At 45.5% G+C, this 20,251-nt stretch overlaps 2 protein-coding genes across 9 annotated transcripts in view; one reads left to right on the plus strand and one right to left on the minus strand.

Moving 5' to 3' along the window:
* The window catches only part of MBP (myelin basic protein), a 126,247-nt gene extending 115,011 nt beyond the window's left edge, over positions 1-11,236 (plus strand). For 4 of the 8 annotated variants that reach the window (XM_064294387.1, XM_064294381.1, XM_064294383.1 and 1 more), the window contains 5 exons: positions 1,163-1,270; positions 2,113-2,148; positions 2,612-2,644; positions 6,010-6,126; positions 10,594-11,236. In XM_064294387.1, coding sequence (XP_064150457.1) covers positions 1,163-1,270; positions 2,113-2,148; positions 2,612-2,644; positions 6,010-6,126; positions 10,594-10,638 — 339 coding nt within the window. In that variant the 3' untranslated portion in view covers positions 10,639-11,236. Of the gene's footprint in view, positions 1-1,162; positions 1,273-2,112; positions 2,149-2,611; positions 2,645-6,009; positions 6,127-10,593 lie in introns of those variants that run through there. The other 4 variants (XM_064294382.1, XM_064294384.1, XR_010323428.1 and 1 more) reach the window with 2 other exon arrangements.
* Positions 9,215-20,251, minus strand: part of ZNF236 (zinc finger protein 236) — a 110,755-nt gene continuing 99,718 nt past the window's right edge. Inside the window, exon 32 of the mRNA XM_064294380.1 lies at positions 9,215-19,983. Coding sequence (XP_064150450.1) covers positions 19,859-19,983 — 125 coding nt within the window. The 3' untranslated portion in view covers positions 9,215-19,858. The remainder of the gene's footprint in view (positions 19,984-20,251) is intronic.

The following is a 20,251-nucleotide window of genomic DNA, read 5'->3' on the forward strand; positions in this document are numbered from 1 at the left end:
GTGGAAACTTGAGTTGGTATGACCAGCCCGACGCTGTTGCCCTTCACTGCGTCGCAGGTGTTCACTGTTCCTGGGCACTTGGAGTGAGCTGTGTGCGTGTTACCCACGAACTTGCAAGATGAGCAGCTTCACTTGCTTCCCTCCAGAGTTTACGGTTTTTCCTCTATGCTGAGTTGCTGTCTATCGATGGTCACCATTTGGCGGCAATATTTAGGAGGGCAGTGGCATTCGGTGGTAGAATTCTTGCCTTCCATGCTGGAGGCTCGATTTGATCCCTGCGCCAGTGTACCTCATTCACAGCCACCACCCGTCTGTCAGTGGAGGCTTGCATGTTGCTATGATGCTGAACAGGTTTCAGCAGAGCTTCCAGACTAAGATGAACTAGGAGGAAAGGCCTGGTGATCAACATCTGAAAACCAGCCAAAGAAAATCCTATGGATCATAATGGTTCCATCCACAGCCTATCGTGGGGATGGTGCAGGACTTGGCAGCCTTTATTTTCCTTGTACAAAGGCTTGCTGTGAGGTGGGGGCTGGCTTAAGAGGAGCTAACAATAAGGGCAATGTTTACTGACCTAGAAAGTTCTGGCTCCATTGTTTATGAGCCAGCCCAGGTCATCCGCCCCCTAGCAGCTCTTCCCTCCTGACTCCCTCCTTACCCAAGGTCTGGCAGTGATCACACCAAACCGTACAGGCCTGTGACCACTGCACTGTGAGACGCTTACTCAGAATTGGGGGCTATTTCATGCTACATACTCGCTCCAAAGCCAGTGGACTGGTTTGTTTTTTGCAATCATGGGTTGTTTCATGTGTAATTTCTGAGTATCGTCTTTCACCCAAGCCAGAAACTTGGGGAAAATGATATTTCTCTCTTAGCGCTTTGCTTAGCTGCTCTGAGTTCCCCTCTGTCATATTCACATCGCCAGGAGAGCCAGAGCCTGCATTACTGATGCAAAATCCACTGAGCAAGTGGCAGTGACACGGCCAAAGACATGCCCATTGACCCCACTGGGGCCACTGGGCAGCTGTGCAGTCAGCGGCCTCCTAGCTTAGAGTCCTCTTCCAGAGAAGAAAAGAGTCAGAGCCCACCCAGGAGCAGAGCCCAGCTCCTTTTGGCCCTAGACCCCATGACTCTCTGTGACATGCTCGCCTCTGTCTTTCAGGATGCACACCATGCAGCCAGGGCTACCCATTACGGCTCCCTGCCCCAGAAGTCCCAGCATGGCCGACCCCAAGACGAAAACCCTGTAGTCCACTTTTTCAAGAACATTGTAAGTATTCTCTTCCGAATGGGTCACAGGGAAGGTAGAAATTGTGCATGGGGGGCGGGGAGAGATGGCAACAGCCATGGCCGTCCACAGGGGATCCCTCATGCCTCCTCGGGGAGGACACCTCGGGAACCAAGCCTGGTGCCTGCCTTTAAAGGCCGCCCAGGCAGGCCTTCCAGACTGTGTGTGCCACCCACAGGACTGGGAGTTCTACTGAAGCACCTGCTTCTTTTCAGACTAGATAGTTTAAACGCCCAGGCCGCCTGATTATGAGTTCTCTGTGCAGCAGGTATTTTAAGATGATATTTTAAAGCCCTGAATGTTAGGTTTACCTCTAACCACAAAAGGGGTCATTGGTGAGTGAAATCCACCCATCTCTGACAATGCTCGACAGGTGTGTCAGGAACACACACGGAGATAAACCAATTCCCTAGTTTAGGGCCTTTTTGACACATTTCCCCATTCTCTCAGACATTTTCTGGGAGATCTGTGTCACATTGACTATTTTCAAATTCTCAGACCCTGTATTTCATGTTCAATTAGAAGATAAATGGGAAGCAGAGCAGAAAAGTTGGTGGCCCTTATACCCGAGAGATAGAGACACCATCGGAAAGGAGGGCCCTTTTACCTGAGAGATAGACATGTCAAAAATGGGGGGGGGTTATACCTGAGAGATAGAGACACCATCAGAAAGGGGGGCACTTATACCTCTGAGAAAGAGACACTCAGCAAACCGTAGCTAGTCAGGAAGTGGCAAGTGACCCCCTCAGACTCTTGAGGAGAGAGCTGGAGCTGCTCAGAAGGGGGACACCCAACTGTCCGCTCACTACTCTCTGTCTTCCCAGGTGACGCCACGCACACCACCTCCATCACAAGGAAAGGTAAGACCTCTGAATTTTTGGATCAATCATCAATTTATTTTAAAAACCTTCCCTCAACTCCCTAAATGCACCAAAAAGAGAGCTGGACTCACAGCTACCTTAATTCATCCCAGAGTGTTCTGCCCTATGGGTCTCAAGTAGAATAAGGCTGACAAACCTTTATACCTGTCCGTCTGCACCTGGGTGGGCAGTGCTGCTCCACCCCAGCAGAAGAGGACTGACAACCTCCTGCACCTGTCCTCCTGCACCTGGGTGGGCAGTGCTGACCGACCCCAACTCTCCTCCCCTCAAAACCCAACGCAGAGCTCCAGGCAGCCGCAGCCACCCACTGGGACATGGCCTGTGTGATAAGACATGTTTTCCATCTCAACCCAATACTGTCTTGACTGTTTGCTTGTTTAGTGAAGAACTCTTTTGCCTACACTGATCGCCATGTCCTCATTTCTTTCTCTTCCTTACACAGGGGAAAGGATTATCCCTCAGCAGATTTAGCTGGGTAGGTGACCATTGCCTTCTATTCTGCTTCCCCGCCCTTCCTGGCCCCTGAAGCCGCTCGACTTGGATGTTCTGATCTGTTTCCCTTGCTTAGCGGTTCCCATCTTCCTCTCTGTAAGGACGTTTGCCACAGTTGCAGCTGTGATCGGTCACTTCACTTCAGGAGGAGAATGGGACACAGCCTCCCCTGAGCTCCTTCCTCCCTGTCAGCATTTTAAACGCCACTGACCCCGGCTCTGCAAGGCCAGGGGCTGCTTCTCCCAGAGGACTTCTGGAAGACCCGCCTGGTTTCCCTCCCAGGGAAGGAGCCACAACATGTTGGAGAAAAATTTATTTTTTTTTTTTTTCCAGTACAACCAATGAGAAAAACAATTCCTGACAGTTTGAATGTGGAACTGTGGCTGATTGACCCACTTAAATAGCCCTTCTAGAGGTTGAAATTTTGTTGAGGAAACTGACTCCACTCGAGAAAAGAAAGAGATGCTAAATTCAGTTTGTAATAACTTCATTAACCCAAGTCTTTGGATTTGTTTGTTTTAGTAATAATTAAAGCCTAGAAATCCAGCCACCAGGAAAACTTTCTTAGGAATGTTACACCTTTTCACACCAAGAATCAAGTTCCAATAAGAGATTTAAAATGAGAAATTTGTTCTCTTTCTAGGTCCTCACGAAATATGGTGTCTGAGTCAACTTAAAAGGCCTACTAATATATCCCAACAAAACCTGAAGCCTTCAGTTAAAGTCAGCCATTAGATAGGGTTCTTACTTTATAAAAATTATAGTTTTCAAAATGAAATGGAAGAATAACCACCAACTTATAAGCTCCAGGTGTTGCCCTGGGTGGTGCAAACGGTTAAGCTCTGGATTGCTAACCAAAATGTTAGAGATTTTCGTCCACCCAGAGGCACCTCGGAAGAAAGTCATGGAGATCTACTTCCAAAAGACCACAACCATTGAAAACCCTGTGAAACACAGTTCTACTCTGAAACACACGGGTTTGCCACGTGTCAGAGTCAACTGGACGGCCACTGGCTATAATCTCTAGGAGGCCAGGAATTGTGTCTGCACTGGGAACCACGATATCCTGATTTCCTAGCACAGAACATAGATATACTTGATGCATAATCAATACACATGATAGAAATGAATGAATGGATTTTAAAAGAAATAAAGAAAGAGAAGAAGGAAGGAAGGAAAAAGGGAGGGGAGGAGGAAGCATTTGAGAGGAAAGGTAGAGAAAAGATTCCATAAAGGTCCTGAATTACTCTAACATATTATTACACTGAATTTTGAATTGAGGTATTTACTAGAACATTTTATGTTGATACATATGGGGCCTGCTTTTTCTGCCCTCATTTGCAAAAGGATGACAACAATGTAGGAGATTTACACAGGCCATCACTCAGGGCCAATTAACTTTTGACTTTCTGTGCAGCAGGAGACAAAGGTGATATCGAAGAATGAAATCCATTTTGAACCCAAAACTTTATTTTAGCTACTGCTTCATCTGCCTCTTAACTTTCTAGGAGTGGAGTTGCTGGGCATTATCCAAAATCCTCATGAATTTGGGGTGACAGGAGGGATACAGGGCGCCCTTTCTTCCAGCCATTTCTAGACCACGCCAACCCCAGCTAACAAAAGGTTTGCATCCCTCTCTGCATGTCTTTGTTATTGGCCCAGCTAACGTTTGTTCAGTTTCTCTTTTTTCCCAAAGCACAATCCCTCTCTGTAGCGCGTCTATTTTGCGAAGCTGCAAGGCTGTCTTCTTGTTTGGAGTTTCTAAAAGTCCGCACTTTCTTCTTCTAAACCGTGTCATATCCTTCCTGGTGCGTTCTAGGTTGTCCAAAGATAAAAGCGATTGAGAATTTGAAAGGAGAAAACGTCAAGCAAATTATTAATCTGAGATTTGATCCCTGAATTTAGTTCTTGAAAGTGCTCAATTTTGGGGGGAAAACCACGGAGTGAGACAGAATGACTAGCATTGGTGCGGGAAAATGTGCTTTTTTACCTAATGTCCGTCTATCTATCTGACACAGCTCACCTTCACTCTCTTCAGTCCACCTGTGTGCCACAAGGAGCAAGTGTGTCCATGGACCCTGTAAGATGGAGGGGCAGTGTTGGCCTTACCCTAGTGCCTGGTGCTTAGACCCTATTTGTCAGGCACCCCTCACTCCTCCTGCTCTGATAAGATCTCTGAAACCAAATTTCCACATGAAGGCAGCATCTGGTTTCTGGTGGCCCATATCAACAAAGTGCAGGCTGACTGAAAAAGAAGCTCGAGAGGTAGTGTGTATGTATGGTGGGGGTGTCGGGACAGATGGCCCTACGTCCAGTTCAGTCCTGCCAAAGACTAGCCAGTTAGCCTGGAAGCACTTTGCACCTTCCGGGTCCCATCTTCAGCAGCTCTAAAATCATGCTGGATTAGACTAGGTGGATTAGGTTAGGCACTTGCCCAGGATGCCCGCTCCCTCCCCTCACGGCAGCAGGACCGTGGGTGGCCAGTCCGAACCTGCCTCCCATTCCTCTATCCAACTGGCTCAGAGCCCAGCTCTTGGATCCACCTTGGCCGTCCCAGCACCCTCAGGGCACCAGGCCTGGGCCAGGCAGGGAACGGAATCCCGGGCATCCCTGGTAAGGTCCCTCTGGGCCACAGAGTGTAAGAATTTTGTTTTTACCCTCTTTAAAAAAGGTATGAGCTTTGAGATTTCTCACTGGGCATCCTTCTCTGAGTCCAAAGACTTTAGCTCTCCTAGGTCTCCTGAAGAGCAGGGCTGCTGCTCACAGAACCTACTTGGTGTGAACTAGCCAGAACTCGCCCCGGGCCACTCCGTGCTCTCCCAGCGTCAGGACGCTCTTGGGGACCACCATGTATGTGTGGTACATCTCTGATCAGGACCCTCAGACACCCCTTGGGAACTGCGGTGTGCATGCGGTAGGATTACCTCTGATGTCTAGCTTCCACCAACATTTACATAAAATGTGCTTGACCTTGTGTTTGCTTGATATTTGCTAATCTTCTCTGGGAAACCACATGCCATGAAGAAGGTAAGCAGCTGTTATACTAAGATTTTGGTCTTTAAAATAAATGTGTTTGAGCTGCGAATTGCGTTGCAGTCTCAGCCTGGCCAGATGCTTCTCCACCAGTGGACCAATAGACTGTGACAAGGAGCCTCCCATGGCCCCTCCAGCTCCTCTCCTGCTTACCTCGACAAAGAAGGCAGCCTTGCACTCCTGAACACGTCTCACCCGAGATCACTTTGGGGTGCTGGTCCCTTCCATGTGGCCCCTGAGGTAGTCCCCAGGTGTCCTGGACCACCCAGCTACCCTCTCCAGACTGGGCACTGAGCAGCATTGTCTTCTTTTCAGGGAGCCGAAGGGCAGAAGACAGGATTTGGCTACGGAAGCCGGGCATCCACTTCAGCGCACAAGGGACTCAGGGGTGCCCATGACGCCCAGGGCACACTGTCCAGAATCTTTAAGCTGGTAATGTAGCCCTTCCTCTCTCGATCTGTTGGGTAGGCCTGTAGGCCAGGGCTGAGATGGGTCCCTAGACCCTGCTCTCCCCTTCCTCCATCTATTCCCAGGGAGGGGTCTCTAGGATAAACAGCGCCCCTACTCCCCCACTGGCCTACCCCAGGGGATGGAAAGAATATCAGTTAAAACAAAATGAATTCCAAACTCCCCAAGTAACTACCACCTGAAGCTTGCTGCCCAGGAAATACCCTTGACTTGCTCCTGAGTTCGGCAGGCACTGCGGTGAGGGCAGATCGGGCTGGTAGGTGTGCAGGCTGGGGTGTGTGGAGGGGAATGTGCAGTGAGAGGCATCTTAAAAGTGGTGCCATGCTGGCTAATCACTGGCCTTCCAGCCCAGGTGCTGTGAGTGGGCACTGAGTGCCCACCCTGTACCACTCCGGGTGCTATGAGTGGTCACTGACCATCCCCCTTGTACTGCTCCAGGTGCTGGGGACAAACTCCCCTCAGAGGGGGCCCATATTCTGGGTGGGGGGGATGGGACAGATGAATGACACAGGAACAGAGAAGGGCAGGGACAGTAACCAACTGTGTACATGTGTGCTGGAGGGAATGGCTAGGCAGGGATACTTGGCAAACACTGAGGGGTGAGGCAGCGGCCTGACACTGTGCAGACAGAACAGGCCAAAGAGGGTTCTCGGATGAAGGAAACGGACAAGGAGGGTGGCCAGGGCCACCAAGCAGGTGGAAGGAAAGGAGGCCGGAAAGGCAGTGGCTGCCCTTGCCCCACAGGCAAGCAGATCCTTGTGACCTTTGACAGCTCCATCCTTGAGGCTGAAGGGGGCAGAGGGACACCTGACTCACACTCTAGGCTGAAATTCTGGAAAATTATGGGTCTCCACAGAGCCTAGCAGGGGCAGAGCCTGGGTTTGGAATCCCCAGGACAGGACATTAGGAAAGAGTGCTTGGATGCATGGAGCCCTACAGCCTTGGAGCTGGCCACGCCTGCTGGTTCAGCAGAGCATGAAAATGAAAGGACCTTCGAGCCTGCATGTTGTGGAGAGGATCCAAACACAGAGATGCTCCGCAGCTTTCTCTGCGGCTGATTTAAAGCTTGCCGGGGCCGCTTGTCTTCCCTGGGTATAGAATGAGGCATCCACAAAAGAGGCTGCTGTGCTAGTAACACTGTCTGAACAGATGTTCTGCTTATTTTTCATGAAACAATAACCCAAGCTGGGTTTTCACTTGGTCTGCACAATGCCCCATTTCCTTACTCGGTGCCATAAGAGCTGGCAGAGTCATAATTATTTACAAAGCTCTCTGTAGGCAAGGTTCCTCTCCAAGCTGGAGGAAAGTGATCATGAAGATGAATGCCAGCTGATAAAAGGCACGTCCATTCATCTGTTAGGGTGGACACACTGTCCACAGGCACAACCCCACATGCCCACAGCATCTCATAGAGAGGGAAACACCATAAGAGGCTTCGTCTGCATCTTTCTTGAGTGGAAGACTAGCATTCTCACAGAATACTCCCTGCCGTTAAAGGAGAGCCTGAAAAGCCCCATTGCACAAGTCAGGCCAGCTGGTTCCTGCCCAAAGAATGGACCTGGACACCGGGTCCCATCTGTTTCAGTTGCCTGGCATTCAGGTTTTGTGTGGCGCACTTGGTGTTCTTATTCAATGGCACATCTGTTTCCCCTGTGTCTTCAGGCCAGCAATAGCCATGTTTTTGGGAAAGCATGAGTTGTCCTGGGCTTCATTTCTTATTTGAGGTCAGTGAGAACAGGGATCCTCTCCCTGCCCACCCTCCTCTTGGCATCTGTGGTGGCTCAGTAGGCAGCGTGGCTTAGCATCACGTTGTTACATCTTATGTGGCTTGCTTCTACCACCTCAATGGGATAGCAGCTGGAAGACAGGAGCCATGCCTGCTGCGTGCGTCCTGCGTGTGGCTACTGTCCCCGCAGTACCAGCCTGAGGGTGGATATGGCAAAGGCTCTCTAACTGCCAACAAAAGTGTGCCCTTCTCCCAGTCATTTGATCCAAATGAGTTATATCAAAATATAGTAGGAGTATCTTATTGAATATGTGAACTGGAGCATTATTTAATCTTTAGTGTTTCTGTGCATTTATGAGGTGTGTTAAAAGGGGAGATGAATTTATGACTTCCGCCTCCGGTTCCATTCTTTCCCTATGAAAGTTCAACCCAGCCACCATCTCGTGAGTTCACCCTTACAATTTTACCTCCACCCAGGGCAGACCAAATGCTTTCTATTCAACTGCTCAAAAGTGTTAAAAAGTGAGACAAAGGGAAAAGCATGAGACTAAGAGGTCAAAGAGAAGCCGGTTCTAATCCAGGCTCACCCTTTTCCATTAGGCAACTTTGGGGAAATTCTTTAACATGGGGATGATAACCCCAACACCTACCCAAGGAGTTGGCCATGAGTATAAAAGGAACGTAAAGAATTTTGCTCACAATCAGCGCTCAATAAATTGTAGGTACAATAAAAGCAGGTAGCTCCACATTTTTAACATCAAAGGAGGTCTGAGGCAGTTAAGAGGGTACCTCACCTCAAGTAACTTGCAAGAGGATGTCAGACAGTACTCCATTCAGCACTTTGTTACAGAACAATGGCTGTACAAATTCTCAGGAATTAAACACGCTTCTAAAATCACTACTTAAAGGATCCCTAAAAGTTAATCTCATAGAAATTTAGAAAATGGCGGGGGGTGGGCACCCCAGGTGGCTCTTAGGGCCAATGACCTCACATTCTCAGTACAGAGAGATCAAACCTGAAATGCCCACCGTGAGGAGGCTCTCCTGAGGCAGGAAGCTCCTGCTTCCAACATGTTCCAAGCCAGTACAAGGAGCACCTGTCCGGGGCATAAGGAAGGAAGTTTCACTAGATGGTTCCCTCAGTACCTTCTGAGGCTAGAATTCCGAGAATGTCTTTACTTGAAAAAATTAATTTCCTGTGGCATAGTGGTTAAGTGCTACAGCTGCTAACCAAATGGTTAGCAGTTCGAATCCACCAGGCGCTCCTTGGAAACTCTATGGGGGAGTTCTACTCTGTCCTATGGGGTCACTATGAGTCGGAATCGACACGACGGCACTGGGTTTTTGGTTTTTTTTTTTATGTCAGTTGTTTAGCAACAACAGGCTCTTTTATAAGGCTGAGTAGAGTACTTGGGAAAAATAAACCCCCAAGAAATCAGAACTGTCCTCTAGATCCATCGGCTGTGCTGTGTGAGAGGTGTTTTCGGCTTTAGTGCTTCAGTTATCTGTATCATTGGATGACATGGAGAAGTACAATCAGACGAGGCCAGTGTTAGTGCCGCATCAATCTACTACCTGGTAAAGGGCAAACTGCTCATATATCTTGCTTTCCGGGGACTCACAGTCAAGAAAAAATATTTGAAATATTCTTCATTCACCACCTAGGATAAAAGAGGGAAACTCAAGGAGAAAAAGAGAAAATAAAAATGTAAATGCAAATTTGAATGCAGGAAAATAGCGTGGTTTTCCTCTGTCAATCTAATGATGTGTGGAGTGACAAACTCTTTCACCTTCTCGAGAGCCAACTCCCACACCAGTTTTACACACTGGGCACTGCGCATGGTATGCCATCTTAAGTTGGTGGAGAGCTTTTTTTTCTTTCTTTTAAATTGTAAAAAAAATCCGGACTCTCTTTCAATTGTCCAGAAAACACGTGTGTTTCTGGCTTTAAGATCTTTTTGAGTCAAAGTTTGTAGACGACCCCGGTGTGTAGCACATTTGCCTTGGCGTGGTGGGCAAGAGGGCACATGACACAGGAGGGCTGCCACCATGTTAACGGCTGTGCTGTGTTTGGCTCTTCTCTGGGTATGAAGCCACAGGTGTGTTCATCAGCACTAGAATCTCTCTGAAGGTAAAATCATCACTGTTGTTTACAATTGCCCTTGGTTACCCTAGAATCTCTAACCAAAGAAAGTACTCATTCGAGGCACAGTAATATAGTAACTGAGTTTTTCACACATAGAAATACGGTGTTATTATACTAGGCACCAGCTCTCTGGGTCCTGGGAACTGAATTCATCTCATTGTACTTTCAAATTCAAGAATCCCTGGGTGGTGAAAATGGTTAATGCCCTCAGCTACTAACCAGAAGGTTGGTGGTTTGAGTCCGCCCAGAGGCATCTCAGAAAAAAGGCCCAGTGACCTACCTCCCAAGAAATCAGCCACTAAAAAACCCTATGGAGCATAGTTCGACTCTGCACACATGAGTTGGAATCAACTTGGTGTCAACTGGTACTGGTAACGTGAAAATTCAATTGGCAGTGGCCACAGGGTCTTGTGAGAAATGGAATGAAAAGTTCCCCTCTGTAGGGTCATTTTTCAACTCGTTTTGGTTAGGTTTTCACAAAAAAAGATCATGGCAGTCGGAAGCAATGCTGATGGCTGCCGTGTGAACCTCCCCTAACGCTGCTGTCTTCTTTTCCCAGGGAGGAAGAGATAGTCGTTCTGGATCACCCATGGCGAGACGCTGAAGCCTTATGTGGCCGTTATAGGACCCTGTGCTCCGCTTCTTAATACAACTACCTTAAAACCTTAATACATTTGCATAAGTTATCTAGTTATAGCAGATGTCCTCTCCCCTAATGCCCGTTGAGTTGTACACGCAGTAGGGCCCATCACGCCCCATCCTACTGGAGAAACGGACACAGAACATGGATAAAACTGCTCCTTTACATTTGAAGATAAAGCAACCGACTCCTTAGGACACGGCCCACTGCGACCTGCCCAGATGCCCGGGGCCCAGCGCTGGTCCCATCCCCCCACCCTTAGACTTTGTGTTCATGCCAACTGTGGCCTTGAGCCTGTGCCCTGAGCACTGCCATCAAAGACACTGCCACAGAGAAACGAGACCTGTGAAGGTGGTAAGGACTGTTGATCCGGCTTCCTTTGGTTTTCTTTTTCTGCCCTCCTCTCCCCTCCACTACACTAGGTTCCCGTAACAGGATCAGGGAGTGGTTTGCTGATACGGAGTTTTGGTACGTGAAGGTGGCCCGGGCGGCTGGTAGGGTTCCGCGTGGTGCAGCGAGAGAGGAGGCGCCTCTCAGGTGGGTCCGCTCACCACACCCCGATTCGCTGAAAGCGTGCATGACAGAGAGAGGAAGGGGACGCATCCAGCTGGGGCTGGGAACGGCCTCCAGCGGGAAACAGGCTTGACAGTGGGAGGGCAACATCACCACGCCGTGGCCCTGGGCATCCGGAGCCCAGTGGCCTCCCGCAGTCACGTCAGCCCAGTGTCCAAAGGAGCGCCAAGCGGGAGGGTTCTGTTGTCGTGCGTCTCAGGGTAGAAATGCTAGTTTTCTCGTTCGCAGTGTTTCACTGCCCCCCTTGAAAGTTGTGTGGGGCCAGATGTGTGCTTGTGGAGGCAGTGCTCACGGCCATACTAACCGTCAGGGAGAAGATAACCATTCTGTCCACTCCCCTCCTAGAGCCGAGCCGTGCTTAGTGCATTAGACACAGGAGTACACCTGTCCACCAAATACTGACCTCGGCATACGGCCAGGACCTGGCCAGCCCCAGATCAGAGGAGCGCTCTGAACCCATTGTTTTCTAACAAGCTGACATTTCCTTGTGCCCCCTAACATACTGATCCACACTTTTTGAGTTTAGCGCACCTTCTATAGGCCTTCTGAAGCGCCTCCCACGCGGACATGCAGTCCCCCTCAGAACGAAGATGAGGGGCCACCAATGAAAAGCCAAAAATGTGTCGTTTTAATCCCCTTCTAATTCTGAATGTCTAGTGTGGGTTTAACATAATGTCTATTAATAGATCACCTCAATGATGAGAGGGTAAAATAAAATAGAAAACAAGTTTCGGAATCCAACCTCCAAACTGTCAAACACAAGGGCTTTATATCTTTGAGCTAGATTGGTGGCTGTGTGTTTGCAATTCGCGGCCACACCCAAACACAAGTGCTGTAGCACTGGGTTTCATGGAAAGTATTTACTGTTCTTGAATATTGAAATAAAATAATAAACATTTAATGAGACTTGTGTGAGTGTCTTATTTTGTGTTCTGGTTTGTAGACTGGGGGGCCATGTGAGGCAATGGCCCTGTCCCATGTTGATTTCAGTGTGTGTCACATAAAGGCATGGGTCCAGAATGTACTATCACTAGACAGTTAATAAGAGAAACGTGGACCAGCATATAATTGTTAGGGCATTGATCCTCTCAATCGCGAGGTGAAGAATTCCCAATTTACCTTTAAACAATCTTCAAAAGTATATTGACATTTGATTGTTCTGCTAAGCACCCGGCTAATGCAAACTGAGCAGTCTGTGAAAAACTACCCAGTATCATTTTCTCAGGCAGAGAGGGACATCAACAACTTATTTTAGAAAATATGCTTATGGTCACCCTTGGTTACAAGAATTATTTTTCAACAAGATAAACTGAAATCTGTTTTGTTTTGTTTTGAACGGAACCACTGGTTCCTTTCAATATTAAGTGGTAACCATGAGAAACTATCCGCAAACTATCTGAAATTAGGAATGGGTCCCACCATGGAACAAGTATAGTTATACAAGCCTGCTGCTTGGGTGTCCCAATGCTTCTGCACTCGGCAAAGGATCAAAGTGCATGAAAAATGGAGACTTTGTACTCACTGCAGTAACAGGAAAACTGCCCAGGCCCAGCAGCCTGGGGTTCAGCTAGTGAGGGGTCAACAGGTCAAGGCCACTGGCAGCCTTGCCTCCTCTCCTTTCTCTACCAACCCAACTCCTCTGGAGTGAGGAATCTGAACAGTCATGTGGATAGAATTACATTTAAGAAATGGAATTCTTTTAGTTGGCAGGCATATTTAATGTTACATATCTAGAAGGTGCATTAAATGGCAAACTAAGGGCATGCTGCTAGTAATATAGCTTGTACCATGATAATACAATATTCTGATAAATATTTTAACACAAAACAATGCAAAACAGGAACTGAGCCGCGGAGCTTGTGTTCCCACTTACTGCCCATCTAAAGAAGTCTGCACAGTGCCCCTAACGTTGATTGAAAATGCATTCAATGGGCCGAGCTAGGAGAGAAGGGCCGCAGGCACCCACATCTTCTGAAGCTGAACACTCTCCCTGGTCTCACGCTGTGAACTACAGGGCCAGCATCTCCCAAACCAAAACGGCAGTTGCTGTAGAGCTGACTCTACGGCCGTGGCGGTCTGTGTGTGTCAGAGTAAAGCTGTGCTCCACAGGGCTTTCGGGGGCTGATTTCTTGGAAGTAGATCTCCAGGCCTCTCTTCTGAGGCACCTCTGGGTGGACTAGAACCTCTAACCTTTCCATTAGCAGCTGAGTGGGTTCACCGTTTGTGCCCCCCAGGTTTCATGAGAATCTATTGAACGGAAAAAAGGGTTTGTTTTTCTCCATCAGAACAGAAAAACACGATGACAATGCCTTGTACTATGTCATTTCAATCCGGATGGCCATTCCCATGCCACTCAACTTAGATGGGCTGGAACTTTTCTACAGATTGGCAACAGCTTCAAAGATAAAAGGGTACACTGAAAAGGCTAAAGACTTTGGATTATTAAGCTTGAGAGAGATGACTGAAGGAAAACTTGGAAGACTGTAGGGTATTTAGGGCAGAGGCCAGCTGCTCTGTATCACCCAGAGCTCCTGAGACAGTGGCTGAGATAACCTCCAGGCCAGCTGTCTGTGCTAACTCAAGAATGTCTTCCCAGACAAATCAGTTACCAGGGTTACCAACGACTGCTTTGTTCTGATTACTAAAATAGTAGCATAAAACCATCGCTCTTGGTTGGTCCAGAGTAATAAAATCAGGGAGAAGCATCTGTTTATTAGTGGAACAGAAAGGGGGATGTGGGGTAGTATGGTGGGTGTACCCACTATCATTTTTCAGCCTTTCTCAGGGATAAAGGGGATTTACTACTTTAAATGTACAAAACCAAACCCATTGCCATCGAGTCAATTCTGACTCATAGTGGACCCATAGGACAGAGTAGAACTGTCCCATACGGTTTCCAAGGCTGTAATCTTTATGGAAGCAGGCCACCACACCTTTCTCCAGCTGGTGGGTTTGAACCACCGACTTTTTGGTTAGCGGCCAAATGCTTAACCACTGCGCCACAAAGGCTCCTTTTAAAGGTCCTAGGTAACAAAAAAAGTCCTCAATAACGGGACTTGAATAGTACCATGGATGATGTGAAATCAATCATTAGTGTTTGTAAAAACAATTCCATTCCCACTGCAAACTGAGTCACAGATACTTCAAGGCCTCCAGAGGAAACTGACAACATATCGTCAAGAACTAGGAAGGGGCTGAGATTTCACCCCAGTGCCAGCTCACATGTTGGCCTATTCCAGTCTTATGCATGCTGGCAGAAGACATGAGTCTCCTGGCTCAAAAACAAAGGGCTATTTATTACTCACCACAGTAGCAGTCACCAGAGTGTCAGCGTTTGCATGGGTTCATTGAGCCCCAGTTCCCAGAGGGTGATGCCAAGAGGTCCAAGTGATGCCCGCACACACGGTGGGCTACAGGGGAACCCGATCTTTCATGTTTAAATAAGAACACTCTATATGTAACAAGAAAGAGCCAAGCATTCTGGAAGACACTAATTTGGTGAGGCATTTTAAATAGCTAAGGCAATCCACTGTAGTGGGAACAAATTTTCCATAATCTTATAGTTTTAAACAAGAAATCCTCTTCCCCCACCTACCATAATTTTAAAACTATTAAACAACATGCCTCTTAAAAACAAGCAACAAGAATGACAAAACAGTTTCTTATTCCCTCTGAACCATGCCCTGGGGGAAAAATTATTTTGATCATTTAAGCCCCAAAAGGCACAGAGTCCCTACTCTGTGCTAGGAATAAGATTATCTGAGAAAAAAGAAATACTTTGTTATTTCAACAGGATAATGACTCTACAAACTAAAAACTTCTACAAGTTTAGAAGTAAACTTTATCTTAAATAAAGATCAGATGAAATAAGCTAACTTCATAAAAGTTTAGACTTTCTTGGAAAGTCCAAAGCCCAACAAATTCCATAAATGGGTAAATTGATACTATAATTGAGTTTGTCTCCAAGTCACTGATTCTCTCAAATACCTTACAAAGAAGAGAGATAATGGAAAATATCCTCAAGGATAGTAAATAAGGCCTCCTCACAGTATTCAAGCCCCAGGGGTCTGAACTGCTTACAATTTCAGCATTGTTATACTGCATTAACCCATGCTGAAAACGTTACCTAAGGAAAACATCCATCGTTACACTGTAAAAACTCACCCAGAGCCCAAATAAGTAAATATACAGGAGTTTTAAAATAGTACAAAAACTATTTTTTATTATATTTAAAGCCAGCACAGTTGGCTTTTAGCATAACTGTCCATTTCTAATACAAAATTGGACTAAATAAATATCCAAAGTATAAATAGATCATGAAACAATTTTGAAGATAAAAAAGGATCTCTCCTGTAAACAAAAAAAATTAACTTTAAAGGTTTTCTTTAGTGGCAAATCAATCATGAATCACTAGGTCATTTTAGAATTTGTCAAACAGAATACAAACCTTGATTTAATACAACAGTCTTCATGCTGAAGAGCATTACACATAAAAAAAAAAAGATTAAACAGCAAATCCTTTCATTATTCCTGCCTATTGCTCCTGCCATTTATATGGACTAATCTTTAGTAAGTGCTTAGATATTTTATTAGTCATCCATATAAAAACTACCACCGTGCCTGCTCGTAGAGAGTGGATGAGTGTGGAAGAGAGAGCGAGCGGGCCCACTGTGTGTGTGTGCCTGGGGAGCAGACAAGAGAGGGCTGATTTCCACTGGATCCGCAATGACCAAAAAGGGCACATGGTTTATTAATCTTACTAAGCCAGAGAAAATGTCTTTTCTAGGGATGTGTAGGGCTTCTAATCTTGTAAAAGATTCTATTCACCTCTACTTTCTGAACAATGAAGAAGATACAACTGGATTTCAAAATAATTTTCATGAGTGTAAGGTAAAGATATAGAGGCCCCAAATAGGCATATAATATTCCACTGAATTGGGGTATGTATGCAGGCAGTTTAGAAATTCTACTCTAAAAATGCAAAGTACCTACATTACATGAATGTAGATCAAGTGGCAAAAGGAGGAGAACTCCAGACTAGAAGCATCAGTCATATAATTTCACCTCGGCCTCATTTACTCTACAAGAGATTTTTGGAAAAGGTTAAATTAGCAACATTCAGTCCTTGGATTAACTTCTCTGGGGTGTTCGGGTGCACACTACTGACTTTGAAACAAGCTTCTGGAAAAAATTCTGCAAAAGGCAGGATGAGATACTGTTAAAGATAATAACCAGAAAAGCAGTTCTATGTCTCTTACTTTCTTTAAAAAGATGCCAGCGACACAAATCAGTGTGAGGATCACTTCATGTAATAACTGTGCATCTTAATGAGCTATAAATATTCTTTGAAAAAGAGGCAAAGTCAGAGGAAGAACAGAAACCCACTTCTACTGTTTGAATTATATCTGCACTAAGCCATGCATCTCTTGAACACAAATGTCACAGAAGAGTTTAGACAAAGACACAGAACACTAGCTCTAATTTTAAAAACTCAAATTCACATTTCCTTAAAAATGGCAATGGGGGAAGTACAAAACACCGTCCTTAAAGCCACATTCCCGAGTTAGATGCTGACACACTCTTCCTCATGATTGTCCTGTTTCACCCATAAGATGTGGCGAGGAGGAGAAGGCAGGCCCCTCGAGAGCCTCCCACTGTGATGGCAACGTCAGCTGGCCATGTGTGATGGGGTTTCTTTAACGACATCCTTGTCTAAAACACACCAGATACTAAAAAGGGGCAGAAGTAGAACTTGTCTGGGAGAATGGGGAGGAGGCCCTTGAGTTTACATTTTTGAAAAAATGTTTTTATTTTAATCTACTGTCATTCTCTGAAAAAACCACCACTTTTGCATTATCTCAGTGATTGGATTCTATACCTACTAGATTCCTCCTGCTATCTCATCATATAAACTACATCCCAACTTTGGAAAAAGCATTCATTCTTCCAGTTTACTTAAATGCTTCACAGTTACTTTACCATGAACATGGGTTAAAGGTCCCTCCATGACCAGGGTGCTGCTCCACAGGGCCAACATAGAAAGAATTGGGGTCAGTTATGACACTCGTGCAGGATTACGCTGATGCTTACAGGCTGCCCCTCACTGACCCATGTGCCACATCCTGATTTTTAAAATCTGAAGCTTTTTCATGGGCCTCGCAAGGTTAAGTGTTCATTGTCTGGATTTTACAGGGGTAACGGAAAATATCATTAGAGTTCTCTTCTTTTAAAAAGTATCCAAACTTGAAATTAATTCATGTGCCAAACTATATTATATTAAATTTTAAAAAGGAAAAGAAATCAATCATCTTTCCTAATTTTGTTTTCTATTTATAGCTATTCCAAAGCAGATATGCCATGATATTTCTAAAAATACAGTTATCTATCCTCAAAACCCTGGTTATGTGTGAGGCTAGAAACCTCTCGCTAAGAAGACCTTTTATTTATCAGTAAAATATAAAGATCAAACATCAAAGATTCAAGTGAAATTATGTCTTTACAAAACCTTGTATTTCAAGGGGTGCTTTGCAAAGAAGCAGCGTTTATAATTAGGAATACATCAAAATAATACATGAATGTCTTCTGTTTGCTTGCTAAATAAATTGAGAAAAGTCACAAAATGGATTATGACTTTTTTTTCTTTTTCTTTAACCCAAAATAAAAATAGACTTTAAACTCATCTATTAGTACCTTACCTAAACAGGTAATTAACCAACCCAGTTCACTAAATAAGGCTTTCTATACAATTAGGAATTAAACAAGCCCCTTTTAGACACTGTCCTGAGCTGGCATTGAATGCTAAAAGCAAAATAAATAACCCAGCAAGAACAAAAATTAAAAATTCCATAAATTTCAACCTTGGGGATATTTGGTCATCAAAATAAATCAACATTACTAAAATATTTTAATACAAAATTATGAAAGAAAAAGTGCATTAAAAGTAGAACCTTTAAAACACCAGCATAATTACAATTATTCTGAATATACTGATGACAGCCAGGTGTACACATCGACATTTAAGAGACACCTCAGGATTTATAAGAAGTTCAGGATCACAAGAGTAAGTGAAATAAGGCTTTTTTTTCCCCCTTAAAAAAATATACAATACACAAAGCAGTTTGGAAAAGAAGTAATATTATTTAACAGTTTTCTGGCTTAAATATTTTCACATAACAAAATTTTTCATATCGCCATCAATATCACTTATATACAGATGCCAAAAGTGAACAACAATGAGGACAAAAAATCAAAAGATACCCTTTCAAGATAACAGTGAAATGTCCCTCTGTAAGAATTTGAAATGGTCTCCTCTCTCAGTATACAAAATCCATACAATATTTATAATAAAACTACTCTCTTCTGAAACCAAGGAGGCAATGACAGAAAATAAAGTCAATTATTTTTCAGGAAAAAAATAAAACCCGGCTTTATGTTACAACGAAAAGATACTTATTAATGAGTCCAATACTGACCTGGAAGCGCTCACAGGCAGGCGGACGCTGGAGCTCTGTCAAGGTGGGTGGAGACCTAGTGCTCCTATTTACAAAATATACTGCTCAGCCACACAGAGGCCCGTATATCTATGTACATCTGTATTTATATATAGAACATATAAATAATTGGAAAGGAAACACTAAAGTCAGGTAGGGGTCTTCCATCTTTGGAATGTTACAAGGATGACTTGCACTCACCCCGGGGGGTGGGGGTGGGGTTCAGTTTGGACGTGTTTGATGTGGCACCGTCAATGATACTAAAGAATTCCCTGAAATAAGATTATGCGTGTTTACGCGTGGAGAGAACAACCTGGGGCATCTGTGGATCCTTATGCTTGGACTGCATATACCTTCTACTTGCTGAGGAGGGCAGGCCCGGTCCTTCTGCTCTGAGGACGACCCTGTCTGTCTTTTCCCGCTGACGGCTTGTGCCTTCCGCAGCAGCCACCTGACTGCACACGGGCCACAGCACCTGCACCACCACCGCATGCCAGGGCAGTCGGCCTCTCTCTGCCCCAGGTACTGCTTCCTAGTGACCAATGGAGAGAGAGTTGGACCAGCCATCTCTCAAGGTATTAATTCTATTAACTTACTGTAGCCTAAAAAGGGTCCGTTTCTACCAATTTTCAAAATACACAGAGAAAAAAGCAGACAAAACTTCCTCGTGCGTTATGACATTTTTTTCTGAACTTCACGCACTTCTTGTGTTTGCTTTTTAGGCTCTCCTTCTTATAACAGAAAGCCTGAGGTAAAGCCACACATACTTATTCCACGTTAACTCTTGTCTTTGCTAATACAAAGAAATCACACTACAATGATGGTCAGATCCAGTTAATTCCTTTGTGACCAGATGCACTGGCCGCGGCAGAAAGACAAGACTGCCTACTAGGGTACCTGAGTTCAGTGATTGGAGACAGACGAGGGCGACGCACTCACACGTTCCCAGTCTTTTCCTGTAAGTCTCTGAAAGACAATGATTCTTTAGATAAATTTATAGCTAAAAAACTATTGTGTTAACATTTTTAACACTTGAGGCTTCAAGACAGAAATTCCAAGTGCTTTGTTCTTCACAGAATTTGACCTCAGAAATGTTCATTAAAGTGTACTTCCGGCTTCTGTCAGAACACGTTGGCTAGGGCCTGCCACTCGCCAGCCGACTCCTGTACCACCTCCTCCAGGTGCAGTGTCCGGCCCAGCTCTGTCCCATCCTGTTCTGGGTGGCTGGTGGCATCCTGCAGGGAGCCTGTGGGTGGGGGGAGGACAGGACAGGCCCCTCAGAGCTCAGCGAAGAGGTACACACACTCGAACATAGGCTTTCAGGGGAAGCAGAAGCCAGAGGTTCCTATGGTGATGTGCTTCCCATCCCAACGGAAGCAAGACTAACTCGGATAACAGATGAAAGTATTCTGTCAGTAACGATTGCTACTGTTGGATACTGGTGATGAGTGGTTGACAATAATATTGATGACATGCACGGTTTTTCTACTAACACAGGAAAGACTATAGTGTGG

Source organism: Loxodonta africana, chromosome 11 (assembly GCF_030014295.1).
Source record: "Loxodonta africana isolate mLoxAfr1 chromosome 11, mLoxAfr1.hap2, whole genome shotgun sequence".
NCBI classification, from domain to species: domain Eukaryota; kingdom Metazoa; phylum Chordata; class Mammalia; order Proboscidea; family Elephantidae; genus Loxodonta; species Loxodonta africana.